At 44.9% G+C, this 19,134-nt stretch overlaps 2 protein-coding genes across 3 annotated transcripts in view; one reads left to right on the top strand and one right to left on the bottom strand.

Annotated features, from left to right (window-relative positions):
* plxnc1 (plexin C1) overlaps nt 1–12,019 on the top strand; it is a 21,321-nt gene extending 9,302 nt beyond the window's left edge. The window contains exons 16-31 of the mRNA XM_076721850.1: nt 11–112; nt 1,115–1,218; nt 1,302–1,343; nt 1,435–1,559; nt 2,036–2,234; nt 3,317–3,463; nt 6,523–6,691; nt 6,881–6,981; nt 7,815–7,890; nt 8,780–8,814; nt 8,911–9,006; nt 9,509–9,672; nt 9,828–9,975; nt 10,122–10,262; nt 10,349–10,423; nt 11,284–12,019. Coding sequence (XP_076577965.1) covers nt 11–112; nt 1,115–1,218; nt 1,302–1,343; nt 1,435–1,559; nt 2,036–2,234; nt 3,317–3,463; nt 6,523–6,691; nt 6,881–6,981; nt 7,815–7,890; nt 8,780–8,814; nt 8,911–9,006; nt 9,509–9,672; nt 9,828–9,975; nt 10,122–10,262; nt 10,349–10,423; nt 11,284–11,388 — 1,829 coding nt within the window. The 3' untranslated portion in view covers nt 11,389–12,019. The remainder of the gene's footprint in view (nt 1–10; nt 113–1,114; nt 1,219–1,301; nt 1,344–1,434; nt 1,560–2,035; nt 2,235–3,316; nt 3,464–6,522; nt 6,692–6,880; nt 6,982–7,814; nt 7,891–8,779; nt 8,815–8,910; nt 9,007–9,508; nt 9,673–9,827; nt 9,976–10,121; nt 10,263–10,348; nt 10,424–11,283) is intronic.
* cep83 (centrosomal protein 83) lies at nt 11,787–19,134 on the bottom strand. Of its 2 annotated transcripts, none has more exons than XM_076721857.1 (16): nt 19,023–19,134; nt 17,725–17,945; nt 17,386–17,536; nt 17,168–17,260; nt 16,327–16,458; nt 15,947–16,198; nt 15,719–15,850; nt 15,301–15,415; nt 14,986–15,130; nt 14,573–14,722; nt 13,956–14,031; nt 13,686–13,843; nt 13,457–13,586; nt 13,241–13,344; nt 12,869–13,058; nt 11,787–12,318 (listed from the first exon to the last, which is right to left on the bottom strand). In XM_076721857.1, exons 2-16 carry the CDS (start codon nt 17,922–17,924, stop codon nt 12,181–12,183), a joined length of 2,166 nt encoding a protein of 721 aa, XP_076577972.1. In that variant the 5' UTR covers nt 17,925–17,945; nt 19,023–19,134; the 3' UTR covers nt 11,787–12,180. The 2 variants fall into 2 exon arrangements, with proteins under 2 accessions (XP_076577972.1, XP_076577971.1); XM_076721856.1 differs by lacking the exon at nt 19,023–19,134 and adding an exon at nt 18,724–18,901 and having other exon boundaries at nt 11,788–12,318.

Here is a 19,134-nt window from a genome sequence, read left to right as displayed (position 1 = left end):
TGTCCTTCAGTGGTGGCAATCATCTATCGAAGCAAGCAGAAGAAGCTCACTGCTCAGATGAACAAGCGTATGGAAGACCTGGAGCTCGACATTAGGAATGACATCAGACAAGGTTGGCCTCAACACTTATTGGATGGATTGCCATGATATCTGCTCATTCGTGTTCCCTTCATGGTGGCGTGCAGTAACTTTAATCTCTTAAAGGCGAACTCTTAACATCAAAGCCTTTTGTGGAGTGCCGCTGCATATGTGAAACAAGTTGCATGAAGCCTTTTGTGGCTCCAGAGGGAGCAGCATGAAGTCTGATATATGTCCTCAAGTGATGTCACTCGAGTCAGCGTCAGTTGGAGCTGAAGACTCTAAGTTTGAAAATGAGAAAAATCTGAGGGTGCAGAGTTAGAAAGAAGTGAGCTTACCAGATCTCTGGAGCCCACTCCCTTTCTCTGCTTGAGGCTACATTAGCAACTACTAGCACAACCCACCCAATTCAGTTGCATAGTGGGTAATGTAGGCACCAGATTTGTGAAATATGTGTGGAATAAAAAAAAAGACGATATCTGTGGTTCTCCTGCATCAATTTTGTACTCTGTACTGTCCATTATGAGTCCGACAATGTTATCGGAGTGCAGTGCCGAATCAGTGGCATCAAAATTTGAATTGTCCAGTGCTTTTGTTTATGGCAAAATACCTGCAAAGCTAATGACTTTCCCACCAGCCTCTGCTGTATTTCATACTGTATTTTAAGTACGGCTTCACAGAGCTGCAAGCATAGCAATCACAAATTGGCATCTCAGCCTTATCATGGACTCACCTATGTTTAACCACTTCACTATCTACAGTTATCTAACCCTCAACACACTCCACATGTAGCTCAGTTTAAGAGTGTGCTCTATGGTTGTTCCTTTTTCTAATGTGGTACTTGTCACAATAATGCAGTTGATGTTAAAAAAGAAGTGATGCCTGCTAAACAATTTCTCTTTTATACGTGGCACTATACAGAAATACATATAATCTGCTTTGTCTTGTGTACTGTGCCCGGTGAGATTTGGTGCCACTCGACACACACATGGATCTGTAGTCCATAATAGAGGCCTCTCTTGCCTGTCCTCCGCAGGTTTTGTGGATCTGCAGACGGAGAAAGCTGACCTGATGGAAAATGTTGGAGCGATTCCTTTCCTGGACTACAAGCACTTTGCCTCCAGAATCTTTTTTCCTGAGGTACAGTGGAGCTGGAAAGGCAGCAAAATGTTCACGCCTGACAAACTGATGTGTCAAAGCTACCTTTTGTTCCTGTTTTTCAGAATGACTCTTTGATGACATCGTGTATGAAAGACATCGGCCAGGTAAGGCTTGACGCCAGCCGTTGCTGATGTTGGTAGCACTTAGCACCGTTACTCTGTCAGTGATGTGCTGCTGTATCTGACCTGAAATCAGGATGCGGTGCAGGTTCAGCTCGACGAGTGTTGCCAGGGCTTGGCCAGGCTGATCCAGGACCAGCTCTTCCTCACATCTATGGTGCACGCCCTGGAAGAGCAGAGGAGCTTCAACATCAAGGACAAGTCAGTTTGTGATGTTTCGCTGCGTGCGTCTTATACAGTGTGATGATTAAAAAGCAGCTTAAGTCTGTTTGATCGTCAAGCGTCTGCTCTCACTGGTTTTCTGCTCGGCAACATCTGCACCGTCCTCTGTTCTCTATCTCGATCTGCTGTTCTTTTGTGGTCTGCTGTTTCTCAGGCACTTTATTTTTGCCTGCGCTTGTCTATATGATTATCTTCAACTTCGGTTTTCTAGTCTGCTCTTCTGTTACTGTTCCATTCATTCTTCACCTTCACTTTAATCCATGGGTGTTTGTTATGGCTAATAAAAAAATAACCTTTAAAATTGCACATTAACTTTCTGTCTGATTAATCGAATGACAGTTGAGTCTGCTATGCTGTTTTCTTCTCTTGTACATTGCTCTTCTCTCTCTGTGCTCTCCGAGCTGTGCTTGTTCTTGCCGACTTCTAGCTCCTCACCTTCATCTGCTCTCCTCCAGGTGTGCACTGGCATCATTACTGACTGTCGCGCTCCACAACAACTTGGTGTACCTGACGGAAATAATGGAGGCTCTGCTGAGGGCTCTGATGCAGCAGAACAGCAACACTCAGCCCAAACTGCTGCTGCGTCGCACCGAGTCCACCGTGGAGAAGCTGCTGACCAACTGGATGTCCATCTGCCTGTACGGCTTCCTCCGGGTTAGTTATTCTTACACCTCTTTTGCAAGAACCGATTCCAGGAAAGTTGGGCCGCTGTGTGAAACATAAATAAAACAGAATGTGGTAGTTTGGTAATCCATTTTGACTCACAAAGACAACATGTTTGCAAGCGTTTTGTCCACCACTTTAGGCCAGACTGAAGTATCTCAACGACAACTATTGGATGCATTGCCAAGAAATTTGATGCAAACGTGAATTAACTTTAATTATCTGCTAACTTTTCATGTAGCGCCACCATCAGGTCAACATCTTTATTTCTCCAAAATTTGGATTTATGACCGAATACCTGCAAGACGAATGTCATTCCCATCAGCCGCTACTGTGCTTTCGAAACACCGGAGAAACCTCTGTGTCGACAGAACACAGTGTGTGAAATAAACCGGAGAATGTTCTGTGAAGCTACAGAAAAGACCATAAAATTACACCATACGAATCATGCACAAGAATCCAAGTGTTGAAACCAAATGTCTTTACAGGTTATGCAATACACGTGCATTTGTGGAAAGTCTTCACTCGGGCTGTCTTTCCCAACTGGCACGTTCAATAACTCAAGAGAACTGTGCCCTTTTGTGTCAAGCTACGTCCTGATCTGATTGACCTTTGATTGTTCAGACCTTTATATTTGTGATCTGACAGAAACTAGAGGTGTTACCTCAGGCATTTGATAAACCACATCCTATCCGTTCTGAACCTCCTCTGCCCACACACCCAATAACAGCTGAATCTAAAGGAGACACCGCCATGGCTCTGCACATTAGGTCTGAACAGCCATCACCCACTCAGAGGAGGTTTTCATGTTTCCTAAATGTGTATATAGTTCACAGTTGAGTATATTTACTTAGCTCTGCTACACTTTAATCTGGCAGCATCTATCACCCAGTTTTGGTTTACAAGCCCTGCCACATTTGTTACTGATGGTGTAAAGCAGAATGGACACAATATTAAAATGCACAAGCTAAACCGGCCCGATACGCTCAACGCTTCAGAAAGTTCACCGCAAAGTTACTGCGGCATCTGAGCCTCGTTTGGCCGACCGGCTTCTTGTGTCTAATTTTGTGTAGGAAAGTGTCGGCCAGCACCTGTTCCTGATGGTGAGCGCTCTCAGGCAGCAGACTGCAAAAGGACCTGTGGACTGTATGACCGGGAAAGCTCTGTACACACTCAGTGAGGACTGGCTGCTGTGGCAGGCTCAAGACTTCAGCTCCCTGGTACACACACACACACACACACACACACACACACACACACACACACATTTTACATCTTAGGGCATTTGCACACTTTAGCGGATTACTTGGGTCGAAACAGGAGGTCATTTCATGTGTGGTTTACTTACTTCACACAAATGGAATAAGACGTACGCTCCGTCAGTCCATCACAGATTTAGTCAGTTGAGCTTGTACTTATGGAAGCAATTATTAACACTTCCCAGTTCTTAGTTCTGTTTTTGGTCTGCTAGTTTGAACTCGGTGCTCTGTCTAATCATGAAACATGTACAGAGTACCCCCAGCCTACACAAAAAAATGATGCTAAGTTTACAAATGGTGGGTCATTTTCCGCCCTGTCTGGATTTGTGTGAGCACTCTCAGGTTGGAGAATTAGCTTGATAAGACAACATCCTCATCGTGTGTATATGAAGGCTGTTTGCCACATTGCGAGTATGACAGTGAGACAGTGTCAGTGCACAGCGGTTGGCACCGAAGCACTTCCTCTTCAATGTACTTTACGGCCCTTTTGAACATGCAAAGCAGTACAAAGCAGTACTGCTTTAAAAAGCTTAACACGGCTGCATTTACTGAATGTTGAAAAACTAATTTCCAGGATGCGGTACGGTGGAGAAGTTCTGTAATATTTCCTGTAACACCCATACAAAGATATACATCAGGTGACTTAACACATGGCTTAATAAACAGGGATTTGGTTGTGCTAAATTAAATTTATTCGACTGTAGAAATATCAAGCAGAGTTAAACAGCAACCTGTTAATGTTTTGTGTTTAGGACAGTTTCTAAGCACGTGGCAACACACGCGAAACTGAAAAGCGGTGCCACCTCACGCTGCTGGCAGGAAATATCTCATCCGTTTGCCGTCAAACGTGAGACTGAAAATGAGAATGAAAGATGTTTGTTTACAGCAAGGGATGTGTTCACTATGTTGTCAGGGAAATAAATGCTGAGAAAGGCTCAGGTCGATCAACAAGCTGTCCTTGCTGTCCTTGGTATATGAAGATGTGCACATTGTGGAAGTTTTTTACCGAACGCTTGCTCAATCATTGGCGTTTATCCTTTAGAGAGTAAAAAAAAAAAAAAAAAAACAGTCAATAGCCAGTTTTCTGCTCATTCATTCACATTAATGTGCTGCTCCTGATGAAGAGAAACCCTAAAATGCATCGAATTTTAACGTGTGACAGAACCTGTTTAAGGAAGCAGCTCCTCTCAGTCAGATTCTTCACAAAAACACCCAATTCAAGGAAGTGGAACGTCTCAGCATTTCTCAGATTTAACACATTAATGAGCCCACATACTTTATAAAAAAAGCTTTCTCTGAACACACCCTGATCCTGAGAGATAGATAGAGGTTCATGAGATGAGATGCAGATACAGGAATGCTAGGCTTAATATAGCAGTAATAGTAATATTTACACGGACATTTAAGTGGAAAAATGCAGATGTGGGGTGGGCTATTGCAGGGCCTATTGAGAACAGCACGGTTCAGTGCAGGTCAGATACAGCTGGCGACTGAGTTGATATGCAAATAGACCTGAAACTGAAGCAGAGTTTGATGTTGTTCTTGCATCATCAAAGTCTTTGCAATTGTGCGGGTTTCTCAGTGAAGTTCGTGTCATATGACAGGCTCAAATGTGGGTTAAAGGTGCGTTCAGTAGACCCGATTCACACATATGTCTCATGAAGCACATGGGACAGTGTTTAGGTTGATTTTTATCTTCCAGAGTTACTGCGAAAAGCAACATTTAAGATGAAATATGTTAAATCAACACACTACGTGCCTGTCTATTGTCTACTATGCAGTTTTTATATTGGACCATTTCACTTGTGTCACGCTTTTTATCCTTAATTATCTTAAGATTTTATAATTGTTACTGAGATTTTATTTCTAGCTCTGAGTAACTTCATGCTTTAAACTTGAATGTCCAAAATTAAAACGCTTTCTTTGTATCCAGACGAATGTACTTGCCTTCAGTCTGGCTGCACTAGCTTTAAGGTAACTGTGGGCCGTTCTGTTGGCGGATAATTTTACTTATTTTAAGTAATATTTCTGCCATTCCACTGTTTTTTTTTATTCTTGTTTTTGAAAGCTTTCTGCATTTTTGAATTTGTATTTTTAGTTTGGTCATCAAAGGTTGATGTCACATATATCACACCACTCAGAACTGCACAGTATTTGACTGAGCACGTCTGCTGACAGTCATGGAGCTGTTCGCTTGTGTTGCCAGGCACACCCACACACCCACACACCCAGATTACACCACACACCCAGATTACACCACACAGTCCTGAGGAAGATGAGTTTTGGGGTGTTAAATGCTGAATTAATAATACTTAAAGATGTTTTTTTCCCACAGTCAGACATTTACAGTGTGCAACATTTCTGAACATGTGCTAACTGCAAATAATGTTATTTCTATTTCAGCGTTGTTAATGACAAAGACATATCTAAATTATTCCCAGCACTCGCCTATAATGTAACTCTTGACTCTGCTGCACCGTCAATTCCGTGTTCCCTCTTCTTTTACACTTCCTTCTCTCTGCTGCTGCAGTGACCCGACCCACAGCAGTCATGAACGTTTTATCTAATCTAACAAACCACCATCTCACTTCTCCGGCCATTAGCCAGTGCCTGCCTTCGCCTCAGAACTGCAGAGAGGAAATAAGATGGGGACTGATGATGCATTAACTCGTGCAGCACTGCTGTGAAAGCCTTTCATTAACCACACCGCACCTCAAGAATCCATGATGTATTATAATATGAAACAGTTGTCGTTTCAATGCTGCTATTTGCATGATGGGAAAACTGAGGTTAACGCTGGTGGTTATTTACGTGGTTTCTGACGAGCAGGAATGCAAGTTTGGCAAGCTTTTAGTCACCAATCACACGTGCAATCTAGCATAGATTCTACAGTCTGATTGTCTCGGAGTAGCAAGTAAGCTACTGGTGAGATTCAGGAACAATTCAGAGACAGTTGCTTTAATTCTGACTGTATACAAAGATGCTGTGACAGTCGTTTTTTTTCTGTATGCTGTGGACAGAAGCTGAAGGTGCTGTTTGCGGTGGGCAGCGACGGAGAAGTCAGCGAGCCTCTGGAGGTCAACGCTCTCAGCTGTGACACCGTAGAGCAGGTCAAAGAGAAAATCCTGTCCACCTTCAAGGCCAAGTTTGGTTTCCCCTACATCACCCCCCTGATGGACGTCTGTATCGGTAAACAGCAGACTGGTCTCTTAAGTCCTGCATCACTTCAACCCAAAAAAATGAACTGAACCGACTAGCAAGTCTGTGCATACGAAGCCCTTTCTCTTTGCCACAGAGCCTCTGATAAAAATAATCAAATAAAAACGATATATTTGTGACTTGCTAGTAAAGATTTCTTGCCCCCTTTTTCCCCACCAGAGTACGAGAAAGGTGGATTGTTTGTTCCCCTTGAGGAAGTGGACGCGAGCTCGGAGGTTATCGGGGAGGTGACAATGTTCAACACGCTCAAGCATTACAAGGTGAGAAATGGGAGTATCATAGAAGAACCAACCACAGCCCCGGTCAACATGAGGGCAGGGAGGCAGAGCTGACCCTGAGTCAGCTGGCAGAACTTCTCTCTTCTCACTATTAAGTATTATTATATGGCAGATAAGCGTGAATAACAAACCCCTCATTGCAAGTGATTCATATTTTCAACATCGACAGACTAGATCTAACAGGAAGGAAGAGTCAAGTAGCAGCAAGAAGCCGCTGCTTTGAATGTAAGAACTTCTGAAAGTTGACACGTATACATACACACACACACACACAGAGCAACCCCTAATAGGTGGTCTGTGAGGTCACCACAAAAGGAAAAGTCCAGCTTTCACTGAACGGATCACTTTCACAGTGTCGTCTGCGGGCTTGACTCAAAAAGGCATCTTTGCTTTCCCGACTATGAAACTAACAACTGCTGCACACATGTTGCTGTCTGAGGAAAATACTTGGAACTACTCTGGGGGTACGTGTGTTTCAGTAAAAGATGAATTGAGCCAGTGTCAAGGAACGTTTTGTGATGCACCAACACCTGAATGCAGCACAGACTCAAGTGTCTCTGGGGGATTTCTGTGGTGACAGTGGTTTCCTTTTCCACACAAAGAATAAAAACAAGACACAGCCGAAGGTAAAACTGACAGCATGGCTGATGTAAGTGGCAGGTTTTATTGAAAATAGCTACACAAGGAGGCAATATCGTAGCAATATCGACTCTTTGCGACCAAAAGGTGCGTTAAAATTTTAGAAAGGTTACAAAATGAAAAAAAATGTCATTTATTGACCTTTCTGTGTGTGTGTGTTGGGGGGCTGTTTGCAGGTTCCTGATGGAGCGACAATCAAAGTGCTTTCTAGGAAAACTCATCCTCCTCTGAGCCCGCAGACAAGTCTGAAGGGTAAGAGCAGAGAGGGAAAACACTTAAAGGAACATTTTGGTGAAATACAAATGAGAAGATCAGTACGACTCGTGTGTGTGTGTGTGTGTGTGTGTGTGTGTGTGTGTGTGTGTGTGTGTGCACTAATTACTCACATCGAGCCAGAAGGGGAAGAGAAACAGCCAGCCTGGCTCAGTCCAAAGTTCAGAAACACTTCTAAAGCTTCATAAAGCTTCGTCATATCCCACTGATCAAATGTTAAACGACTCCTTCAGTTCAACTGAGAGAAAACCAGTTCGTGGGTTTAGAGTAAATTATTGATCATGCTCTATCAGTAACCTTTAAACTGTGGTGCTATTAACTGGACATTAGCTCAGAAACAGACTTCAGCTAACCATCTAGCCCACAGATAAATCTTGAAGCAGCATGTGGCAAAATAACCTCAACTCACGCTCCTCTTACTGGCTTTTTCTGAGCTTTTAAGTTTTAACTTAACTGCTCTTGGGCGTTGCTGCCCTTCCTGCGCTGTGCCCAACATCAGCCGCACGCATATGACACTAAGAAATAGCAAATGTCACAAAATGTCTGAACCATCTTTGAAAAAGCATATTACATCTTTAATGAATCCATAACCACCGAACTAAATGCTGATGGCAGGAGGGCTGCAGCAGTTTACTGTGGTATGAAAATAACTGGGTGTCATACCATCGATGTTTGCTCATCTACAGAATTGAATTCGATTGTACAAGTAGTAAAAGATAAAGGACATAATGTTCTGTGAAATTATAATAAAGGATTCCTCTGCTTTCACTCCTTGAAGGGTCATTGTAACCGATGAAGATCGCAGAAGTGGAAACTCATTAACTCTGCTAATGAAACCTGTTGATTTCTGTTCACTTTTGTCCTTTAGATGATGAAAACTTCTCTGGAAAATACTTCCACTTGGTAAGAGGCAGCGTGTGTGTTACGTTCATAAGACAGGACAGTTTTAATCAGCACGGACACAGAACCGAGGTTGACTGATGAAATGGTTCTTCCCAGATTGATCCTGATGTTGACGAGGCCCAGAGAAAGAACCCAGAGAGGAAGAAGTTCAAGCTGAAGGAAGTGCACCTCACCAAGCTGCTGTCCACCAAGGCAAGAGGAATCGGTCACAGTGCCTCCTTTTACTCACACGCGCATCAGCACGAGCAGAACTGATACCAGAATCTGTCTCCTTCACGGTTATTTTTACCACCAGCGGCAGTGTTTGTGTTCCAGAGAGAGTAACAAAAATGGCATGCTTCCTCTGCGTCTGCACAGGAGGCAGAACACGGGCAGCGCGTTAGCAGAGCTGCCTCAGCGCTTCGCCTGTGGCCACACAGGATGCGTTCAGGGACAGGATTGATTGGAGGTCATGTGTTTTACAGCCCGACGCTCAGTCACTGAGGCCCTTTCGTCACGTTCACCTTCATCTTCAGTTGAAATAAATACCTGCAGAACCTGCAGAGGCAATTCAAATCTGAATCTCTTTTGCTGCTTTCTGCCGTCAGTTGCTTTCACATGAGTGATCCAGTTTTTCTGGAAAGCTTTTCTTTCCCGCTGTTCTGAACTACAAGAGACCGCAAAGAGTGACGTTACCTTGTTCTTTCTCTTCAAGGTGGCGGTGCATTCATTTGTGGAGAACCTGTTCAGATCCATCTGGGGGATGCCACACTGCAGAGCCCCGCACGCGATCAAATACTTCTTCGACTTCCTGGACGCTCAGGCGGACAACATGAAGATCAGCGACCCTGATGTGCTGCACATCTGGAAGACCAACAGGTACGGCCGTGCCATCAAAAGCTCTGTGGAAAGGAGGGATAGTCTGAATAAACAAGTCAGAACAAATAAGACGTATCTATGTGATGCTAGTGCAGATATGACCTTGAACAAGTCTGCTCGTGTTTTCCTCCGTGGTATCTGTCGTCCAATCACAGTCTGCCCCTGCGCTTCTGGGTCAACATCATGAAAAACCCTCAGTTTGTGTTCGACACGGAGAGGACTGCAAATCTGGACGGCTGCCTGAATGTCATCGCTCAGGCCTTCATGGACTCCTTTTCCCTTAGTGAGACCCAGCTGGGGAAGGTAAAGCCACCACAGGTGTCTCAAAATGTGTTGATGCAGGATGAAGTGCAGGAAGTCCAGTTTTCCTTTCTTTTGCAAAATCATGCATCTACCTGCAGGAGTTTTGCACCTATAAATGTAAAAGTAGGCGTATTATTGTGTTCCAGTATGCACCAACCAACAAGCTCCTCTATGCCAAAGACATTCCCAAGTTCAGACAGGAAGTGAGGGTTTACTACAAGCAGATCAGAGACCAGCCACCAATCACAGCCTCAGAATTCAGGGACTTCCTGCAGGAGGAGTCAAAGGTAAGGTCCATTTCAGCACAAAAGAAGTAAACAAGCGGCTCCGTGAAGACCAGCAGTGACCGGATGAGCGTTTGCTTTCATTTCAGAAACATGAGAACGAGTTCAACGAGGCTGCGGCCCTCAGAGAGATCTACAAATACATCCAGCGATACTTCACGCAGGTCAGTTCTCTCCATCTCCGCACAAACTCAACACACGTTTTCTTTGTGCCGTCATGGGCTTTCATGTTTGGTTCCAAATCAGTCGGGATGCTCTCAGATGACTTTTGATGGAGAATGAAACCCTTAGATGCTGCTGAACTGTCTCATGTCAGGAAAAAAAAGGGCTTAGCTGTCTCGACTTTAAAGCTTTTGGCCATTTGTTTCTTGCTTTCCGAAGCCCCAGCTGGTGCAGCAGTGTGTCTGACAGCTCTTCGTTTCAGTCTGTTTAGACCCGGTTTAAAATGATTGTGCAGTCTAATGGAAGCAAACAGCTGATCTGTCATGCTACGTCATTATTGCAACCCTGTTCAATAAAATGAAGCATCCTTCTACAATAATTAGCTTTTCTAAACCAACGTTTTCTTTTGTTTTTAGTTTGATCACCCGGGGACAGTTTCATGATTTTGGATCTGATTTTGTCACCAAAAAAAAAAAGAAAAAGAAATCCACAACCCAGAATGCACCTGGAAAACAAACTGTGGAGAATTCTTCTTTTCATACTGATGACAAATCATCAGGTGACAGCCAAGAGTGACATCGCTTCTGCGACACTGTCACCACATGTAGAGGAAATAAGATTTCAAAACTTTGCTTTGTTTATCGGCGGTCGCTTCCTGCTCTGTCATTCAGAGCGGCACGCATTCTCATAACCCTTTTGCAGAGCAATAGTGAGACTGACTGGTTTTCAATGTAGATCTCTGCATTCTTGAATCAAGATGACTAACAAAGCCTTTCATGAAGTCTCCAAACAAGTGAGATTAACAAGCTCAAAGACCCTTGTCTTACCATAGCTCTTCTGGCTACTTTTGCCTTTCCTACAGATCCAAGAGAAACTGGACCAAAACGGAGCCCCTACTGAGCTGAAGGAGCAACTACATCACGTGAAAAACTTGTTTGATGGACTAAAGGGCTGCTCCTGGAACTGAGCTGCCATCCTCTCTCTCCTATTGATGAACTACGAACGACCTGGTGAGACGGACGGTCTCACGAAGCTGTTGGGAGAGGACCGAGGAGACTTTTGTCTGGTGTGCATCATCCCCTGCTACTGAGATGAGACGAGGGGTTAAGAAACTGTTATCAGAGGAGCTGAGTCTGGGTTTCCTGCCCCGATGTGACAAAAACTGTTGGGAAATCTGAATTCTGGCATCTGAACTTGTGACAATACTGATGCCAGGCACATATCAGTAGCATTTCTGAGCGGAAACTCTTACGGAATGCAGTTTTCCTGTTCTATACTCGAGTTTCACAGTGAAAAACAACTGCTTCATTAACTGCTTAAAAAGGCCAAAAATACACAGACACTCAAAGTCAAAAGCACAGATATATCAGAAAAAAGCTCATCTTTAAATCATTATGGTTTCAATACAATTCAAGTTTAACTTGTTGAACGACATCATAGTCTGTATAAATATTGTGCAATTCACAGCCCGTAGTGTCTTAAACCTGTGCTATCCACTCATCAGTATGAAAACGTTTTTCCACAGTGGCTTCAGAGCAAATGTGTGTAAACAACAAGCATCTCGATACAAAATCAACCCCTGAGGATGTCATGTCAATTTAAAAAAAAAAAAAAAAAAAGGTGCTGTGGTATTTCATATTCACAACATTAGGAAGACATGAAACCGCTGTCTGTCCATTTTTAGAAACACTGTTGGTGTCCTTGATGTGACAAGCAAGACGCCTTCTCTCTCTGTTTTTCAAACCGGAAGTAATGAGGGCTAGAGGTCAGGCTGGGGTGTGAGGTCCCGGTCCCGCTGCACCAGAGATCCCAGTTCCTCCAGCTGCTGCTGCTGGGCGCTTTCCAGGTCCTCCAGCCTGCGACGAAGCAGAGACAGCTCCCTCTGATGCTGCTCCTCCTGCAAACAAGCAGACGTGACGACAGCCTTACAAACAACGTTGTTACTTCCCTTTACCGCGAGCTTGCTTTTCACACCATCCGCATTCATGTTCATTCACGTTTTAGTAAATACTCATCACCCTTTGGTTACTGTGAAGCGGCTCTGCTCTTCCAGGTTGTTCAAGCAGTTACCAAACACACAGTGTGCGGGTGTGAGGACTTTCACAATGATTTAACAATCAACCTTCAGAAGCTTTGCCCAGTACATAACATGAACTGCTGCATCACTTGAGGTGACATGAAATAGAGCCACAGACAGGTGTCACCATAGTGAGGTCAGGTTTGAGTGACTGTCTGAGTGTTAAAGAGAGTGAGTGTGTGTGTGTGTGTGTGTGTTAGAGAGAGAGAGAGAGAGAAAGGTGGGAGATTTCATTTCCTCAAAACACAAGCTATTTTCTGTCGCTCTCTCTGGGTTTGTAGCCATTGCTGTTTTTTTGCTACTATTTTCACTGCCTTATCATCCATCTACAGTAAAGCCTGATGCAAATCATTGTGCTAGTTCTGCTCACCGGTATGTTGGACAACGGTCCCTCAGACCCGAGGAGGAGGAACGGCGTGGGTGAGGAGGCCAGGAAGGCGGGGCCGACGCTGTAGGGACCCTGGCCGCCCAAGAGGAGGCGTCGAAACTCGTTGTGTCGTCGCTGCAGCTCCTTCAGCCGTCTGCTGAGTTGAGCTTGCTCCTCTGAGAAGGATGAACGTCTGGACAGGGGGGAGTTATAGTTTAGTTTTGGAATTAGACCATCATACATGCTAACTGTTAGCCAGGTATGTTGTATGCAGACATGTTGCTCAGGAAAAAAGTAACTTTGACCACTGACAGAGCAGCTTGTGGCAGCTTAACTGTATCATTTCATTCATAAGATGAGAGATTTGAAGTTTACTTCTTTGCTGCAGCAGCTTCCAGTTGCAGTTCCTCAATCTTGGCCTCCAGCAGCTGGATCTTATCCTGCAGTCTCTTCTCTCTGTTCTCTGTCTGTGTTTTCCTCTGTACCACACACACACACACACACACACACACACATACACTAAAAATCAAGTCCCTCTTAACACCATTTAAAGGTTACAACATGTAAACACGCTGTAAGGAGCAGCGGTACCTTCTTCTGGGCCACCGCTGCCCTCTGCAGTTTCTCTTTGACCTGAGAGTATTTCTGCTGCAGCTCAGCGTCTCGCTCCTGCAGCTTGTGCTTCTCCTCCAACCACTCCACCTGCCGGTCCTCCACCAGCCTGGAGGAGGAATGACACACGGGGAGAAAGAGGGGGTGTTTGAACTCAGAGTACTGCTGAGTGCTTTCAGTTCACGTGAAGCCAGAGCAGCAGACGTACCTCTCGGCCTCGTGTTGGCTCCTCTCAGCCTGGGCTCGGGCTGTCCTCAGCTCCTCCCTGACTCTGTCCAGAGTTTCCCTCAGTCGCTGGTTGGTCTCCATCAGGTCGCTTTCAGAGTGAGACAGCGTCCCCAGCTGGACACCCAGTTCCTGGTTCTGCTGTTGGGTGAAACACACAACAATCTCATTTTTTTTTTTTTTTTTTTTTTCAGGTATACGACCTCCCTTGTTTCTTTGTTTTAACCCTTTGAGGTAGCTGATGCTGACTTACCTTCTGCAGGTCGGCAATGTCTGCTTTCTGTCTCTCAAGCTCCTCAAGCTGGGAGCTTTGCTGCTGTAGTTTAGTTCTGGTTGACACAAAACCATTTCATCAATCAGGGCACTGACTTTCCTTAAAGAGTACAGAGATTACGTGACATGCCATCACAAAGAAAAGATCTTTTTCTTGTTGTTCATTTCAGCATTTCTATTTTTGTCTTGTCCAAATGGGGTTCGTACACCAAATGTAAAGATTACTGTGGTGTCTTTTTCAGTAAATAGTAGAAAATAGTACATTACAATTAATTGTAGAAAATGCCTCACAAGCTGGGGAAGTCTAATTCTGACCACAAAATGTTTATATGGGAACAGAAACTGAGTCTGAAAAGCAGTTGCAGACTGTGGTGACTGGTATATGTGGTGCAGAATCTCAATCACTGTCATCTAAATTTGTTTCAGCAACTAAAATGTGCTCATGCACAGTTACAATTAAATTTTTAAGAAAACTAACCCTATAGGGAGGTAGTGATGATATCAATGGTGGATATTTCCTATAAAGTTGGCATGCTGATCTCTCACTAAGGGAGCTATGTGGGTTTAGTCCCACTCAGCATGCAGTCAAAGGCTGACCTCAGGTTCTGCAGCTCTCTGCGGGCTGACTCCTCTCCATGTTGGGTGTTGCGAAGTCGCTCCTCCCACTCCTCCTTCTGGGCGTGGTCTGCAGCGTCCTGCAGCGCTCTCTGCTGTTCCAGAGCAGCGAGACGGTTCTCCAACTCCAACCTAAAGACATGAAGCAAGAGAAAATCCACCAATATGAGACGGACACGAGCAGAGAAGATAATATAAGAAGAAAGAGATGAGCTGCACACAGAGTTGACACAGAAATCATCTCTTTGGTTTGATACAAATGAGGCATTTAAACTGTCCACTTTGCTGGAACGATCAAGGTCAGTGACTGATGGCATCGCCTCTCCAGGGATTCAAACCTCTTTCCACCAGATGACTGATATCAGTGACTGAAATAAAACAAAGGTGATGCTCACTTTTCCTCATGCAACACTGCAGTTTTGCGGAACTCCTCTTCACGGGCTGACTGCACCTTCCTGACAATCTCCCGCTCCTTCTCCACCAGGACTTCCTTGTGTCGCTCCACTGCAGCCTTCAACACCTCGACATCCGCCTGCAGACCTGAAGCAAGTGAAAAAAAGTTAGACTGTACTGTGTATGTTTCTATGCGGGCATTTTACACATAAGATATGAAGGCATGGTGAGGTGAATACCATAACATCCATCCAAGGAATACGAAATAGAAAACAGAGAGAAGAACTGAAGTACTGAGATATGTGCGTGTGTCATACCGTCAATCTGCCCCTGCAGTGTGTCTCTCTCCCTCTCCACCTCTCCTTTAGAGCGGGTACACTCCAGTTTGACGCTGGCCACCTCTAGTTTATGTGAATGCTTCAGGCTTTCAATCTGAGAACCAGAAGAAGTCATAAATTAGATCACTTACCTTCATTTCTGGTGTCAAACTACATGTGCAGGCAGTGAGAAATGAGCATGAATGAGATTCTCTGAAAACTCAACCAGGTCTGACTGGATTTCAGCCGCAATTCATGACCACAAAACACAGATCAAAAAACACTGAGGTGGACAAAACCTCGATCTTAACCCTTTCACTTAACTTGCTATAGAAGGCCAGACAGTGCTCAGCATTGACTTGTGACGATATCACAGTAAATAAAACATTTCAGTGGTCAGGGTCAGAGGTCGGGGTACCTGGCAGGTGAGGGAATTAACTTCTCTCTCAGCTTTGTGCAGGCGCCCGGTGAGCTGGCTGTTCTGCTCATGGCTCAGATGAAGCTCGCTCTCCATCCGCTCCAGCTGCAGGCGCAGCGACTGACGCTCTGCCTGTGACACCAACAACCAATTAGATCCAACATCACCCCTGTCACATAACACATTTATGAGTCCAGTGACACGACAACAGCACTGCTGCCGTCTCACCTCCAGAGACTTCAAAGCAGCCTGAGACTCTGTTAGCTGTCTGATTTGGATGCGTTGGACGTTCTCGGCCTGCTGGCCCGAGTTCTCTTTCTGGGCACGAAGCTCAGCCACCTCTGTCTCCAGGCCCTTTAGCCGCAGGTGGAGCTGGGCTTTCTCCCTCAGCAGAACCTCCACTCGTTTCCCATCACGCAGTGGGTCTGAACTCTGGTACTGAGCCATCAGGTCCTCCCTGTCCTTCTCCAGACGAGAAATCTGAAAGGGGGTGTCACTTAAATTATTATCATTACAAAGCGGTGTATAACTACAACTTGATGGCACACTAGAATTCAACTGAAACGCATAAAGAATTAAAATGCAGACCAACCCAACAACAAACCTACCTCTGCCTCATAGCGAATGCTCCTCTCCTCCAGTATACGAGCATGTTCTTCCCTCTGGTGGTCCAGCTGAGACTTGAGAAAGGTGCAGTCATACCGCAGCTTGTTGTACTCAGACCTGTACTTCTCAGTCTCCTAAAGAGAACCAAGCGTACACACATTAGCCCGAAATCCGTGAGAGGAGAGAGGGTGGAGGAGGGAGGGAGCAATCAAGCAGACAAAATGGAAATGAGCCGCTACCTCCTTGAAAGCAAATGATTTTCAAAAGGCAATCAGTGCTAATCTCTTGACCATAACCATAACAGCCAGAGCTGCAAATGCCACTTTACAGCAGGTGCTAAAGTATAATACTGCCTTCTTCAGCAGGAGTCATTTGCAGCTGTTCATTCATGTACATTTCATACAGTGACGTAATCTGTAACGATGCACACGAAGGAGCATTCTGTTTTAGTGTCATTTCACTTTTTAGTTTCGTGTTTTCATATCAGCACTGCATAGCTTCCTGTTAATCCCCAAGGAATTAATTTAAGTGTCCCCAGAGAACAAATCCTTCAGAATTCAATTAGTTCATCAATTTATTTTAACTTAGGGCATCTTTGCTAGGATGGACAACATTTGCTTTAAGCTAGGTTTAACACAAAGTTTAGATCCGCATTTGTTACATAATGATAGGGGAAGTTATAAGTAAGACATACAATAGCAGTAAATGGGTAGTCACTCTATCAGCACTTAAACACTACAGTCTGCAGCCAGTAGTTGCCAGTGCTGTTAATGCAAAGGAAACTGATGCCACTTGTGTGCCACATTACTGATCTATGATACAGAAACAGACAAACTGACTGACCTCCTCCAGTTTATTGAACCTCTCTCTGACTGGAGCCTCCATCTCCTGTTGCACCTGAGCTCTGAGCAGCTCAAGCCGCTGAGGGGTCATCACCTGGTCAACACACATCCATAAACACACACATCTGAATCCACAGTCGGAGGAAGTTTACTTGCAAAGAGGCAATGTTGAAAATCTCAGTGGCACGAGAGAGTTTCTCCTTCTCAAGTTTGGTTTACCTGCAGCCGAAGCTCCTCCAGCTCCCTGGTTTTGTCCAGCAGCTCTCCTCGGAGCTCAGCCAGCAGCAGCTGCATTTTCTCCTGCTGAGCCTGTTTGTCACTCAGAAGGCGTCTCAGTTCACCCTGAGCCCGGGTGAATTCATCCTGCAAGCTGCAAAAAAAAAAAAGACAGTGGGGCTGAGACTGAGCATGGGAAACTGTGAAGCGTGATGCACAGTGAAAGACAGAATTGAATCTTTCATCCAAGGTTTGATTCAGGGTGGTCCCTCGTGATTCATAGACGATATGAAACAAAAGACTAGAACTGAAATGTTTATGTCAAACCAGATTTAGCTGTACCTTGCGTGTTCAGCCTTCAGTGTCTGGTAGTTGGTCCTGTGGTTTTCACACTTCATCCTCTCATCGATGAGCATCTTCTGTAGCTCCATCTCTGCTCCCCCCAACCCAGCGGACAACCCCAGCATGGCTGCAGACTTCCCCATCCCAGGCTCCAGGTTTGGGACGAGATTGGCCGACTGGCCGAGGGCGGAGGAGGTCATCTCACCTCTGCAGGAGCAGCGCTAGAGACAGGAGATGAATAAAAGCTGGGGGAAGCAAGCAAAGGAACTGCTGTGTCTGTGTCTGAGAAAAGAAGCAGGGCTTGTTTGGATGCTAAACCTCAGTCCTGTAACAGCGAGAAAAACTGCCTGCACTCACGAAACATAGTGAGCTGCTTTAAGAGGGCAAAATCAAGTCTGGCTTTGTTGTCAGTTAGTTACCATGGTGGCTTAGAGTCCCCCAGCTACTTGTTAAAATCAAAACCTCTTAGCAGTCAAGGCAAAGCTCTGAATCAGTCTCAAGTGATTAGTTAGTTCCACTCCCTGGCTGCCGGCTCTGCTGTGGATACACAGTCTGTGATTGCAACTACTGAACCACTTCAGCCACGTAAAACCAAGCAGCCTGTCTATATCAGAGTTCACAACTGTAGTTTAATTCGCTGACTCAAAAATCCATAAATGTAGCTAGGAACATGTCACATGAATAAAAGCAGACTGTTTAACTTAATGAGCACTGGGTAAGGTTTGTTGACATCTGACTTCCCTCAAATAGAACCATGTAGTGTTAGCGTTCGCCTACACTGGAGGCACAAAGACTAACCTGTGGGACAACAGTGGTGATTACAGTACACAATGCCCTAGAATTGGCTGCAGACCGATCACAATACATGAGTACGCTACAAATTTGGCAAAAGCACTGACAGTGTTTAAATGCCGCGCTCTGTGTCCCGTGACTTAATATGCTAACTAGCCAGCCAGCTACTTCACTGCGTCCATTAACCGACGCTAACGTTAACGCTACCTGCATGAAAATTTCCTTTCCAAATCGCTGAAGTAGGCTTCAAACAGGAAGTCAGTAACATCATTGAGACGGGTTTTCACATATTAACTTAAGCAGCAATTTGGCCACCCAAGCGGCATAACGCCAGTTAGCTAGTTAACGTTAGCACAACTGAAATTAGCTTAGTAACACGGCTAACGTTTTGCACAACCCGACGCACATTTGGGTTTCAAGCAACGAATTACGACCGCATAAAGTACGATTAAACTACGCTGTCGTCTACCTTACACTTGACCAGTCGGCTGCCGAAAGTCACTTACCTCTTGTTGAACTTTGACTCCTTTCTTTCAAGCTTTCGATTTGATGTGCTAGCCAGTGCTAGCTGGCTAATCTGTAAACTACAAACTGTGGCATCATGGGAGCATTTTTCCC

Source organism: Chaetodon auriga, chromosome 22 (assembly GCF_051107435.1).
Source record: "Chaetodon auriga isolate fChaAug3 chromosome 22, fChaAug3.hap1, whole genome shotgun sequence".
In the NCBI taxonomy this organism is placed as follows: Eukaryota; Metazoa; Chordata; class Actinopteri; order Chaetodontiformes; family Chaetodontidae; genus Chaetodon; species Chaetodon auriga.
Note: the sequence above shows the minus strand (reverse complement) of the source record. Positions and strands in the feature narration are given on the sequence as shown.

Excerpts from the sequence above, each read along its gene's own strand:
- cep83 (XM_076721856.1), bottom strand. Across the intron at positions 16,199-16,326 it reads GCATTCGCTATGAGGCAGAG|ATTTCTCGTCTGGAGAAGGA; the intron begins GTAGGTTTGTTG and ends ACCCCCTTTCAG. Across the intron at positions 15,416-15,718 it reads TTAATTCCCTCACCTGCCAG|ATTGAAAGCCTGAAGCATTC; the intron begins GTACCCCGACCT and ends TCTGGTTCTCAG.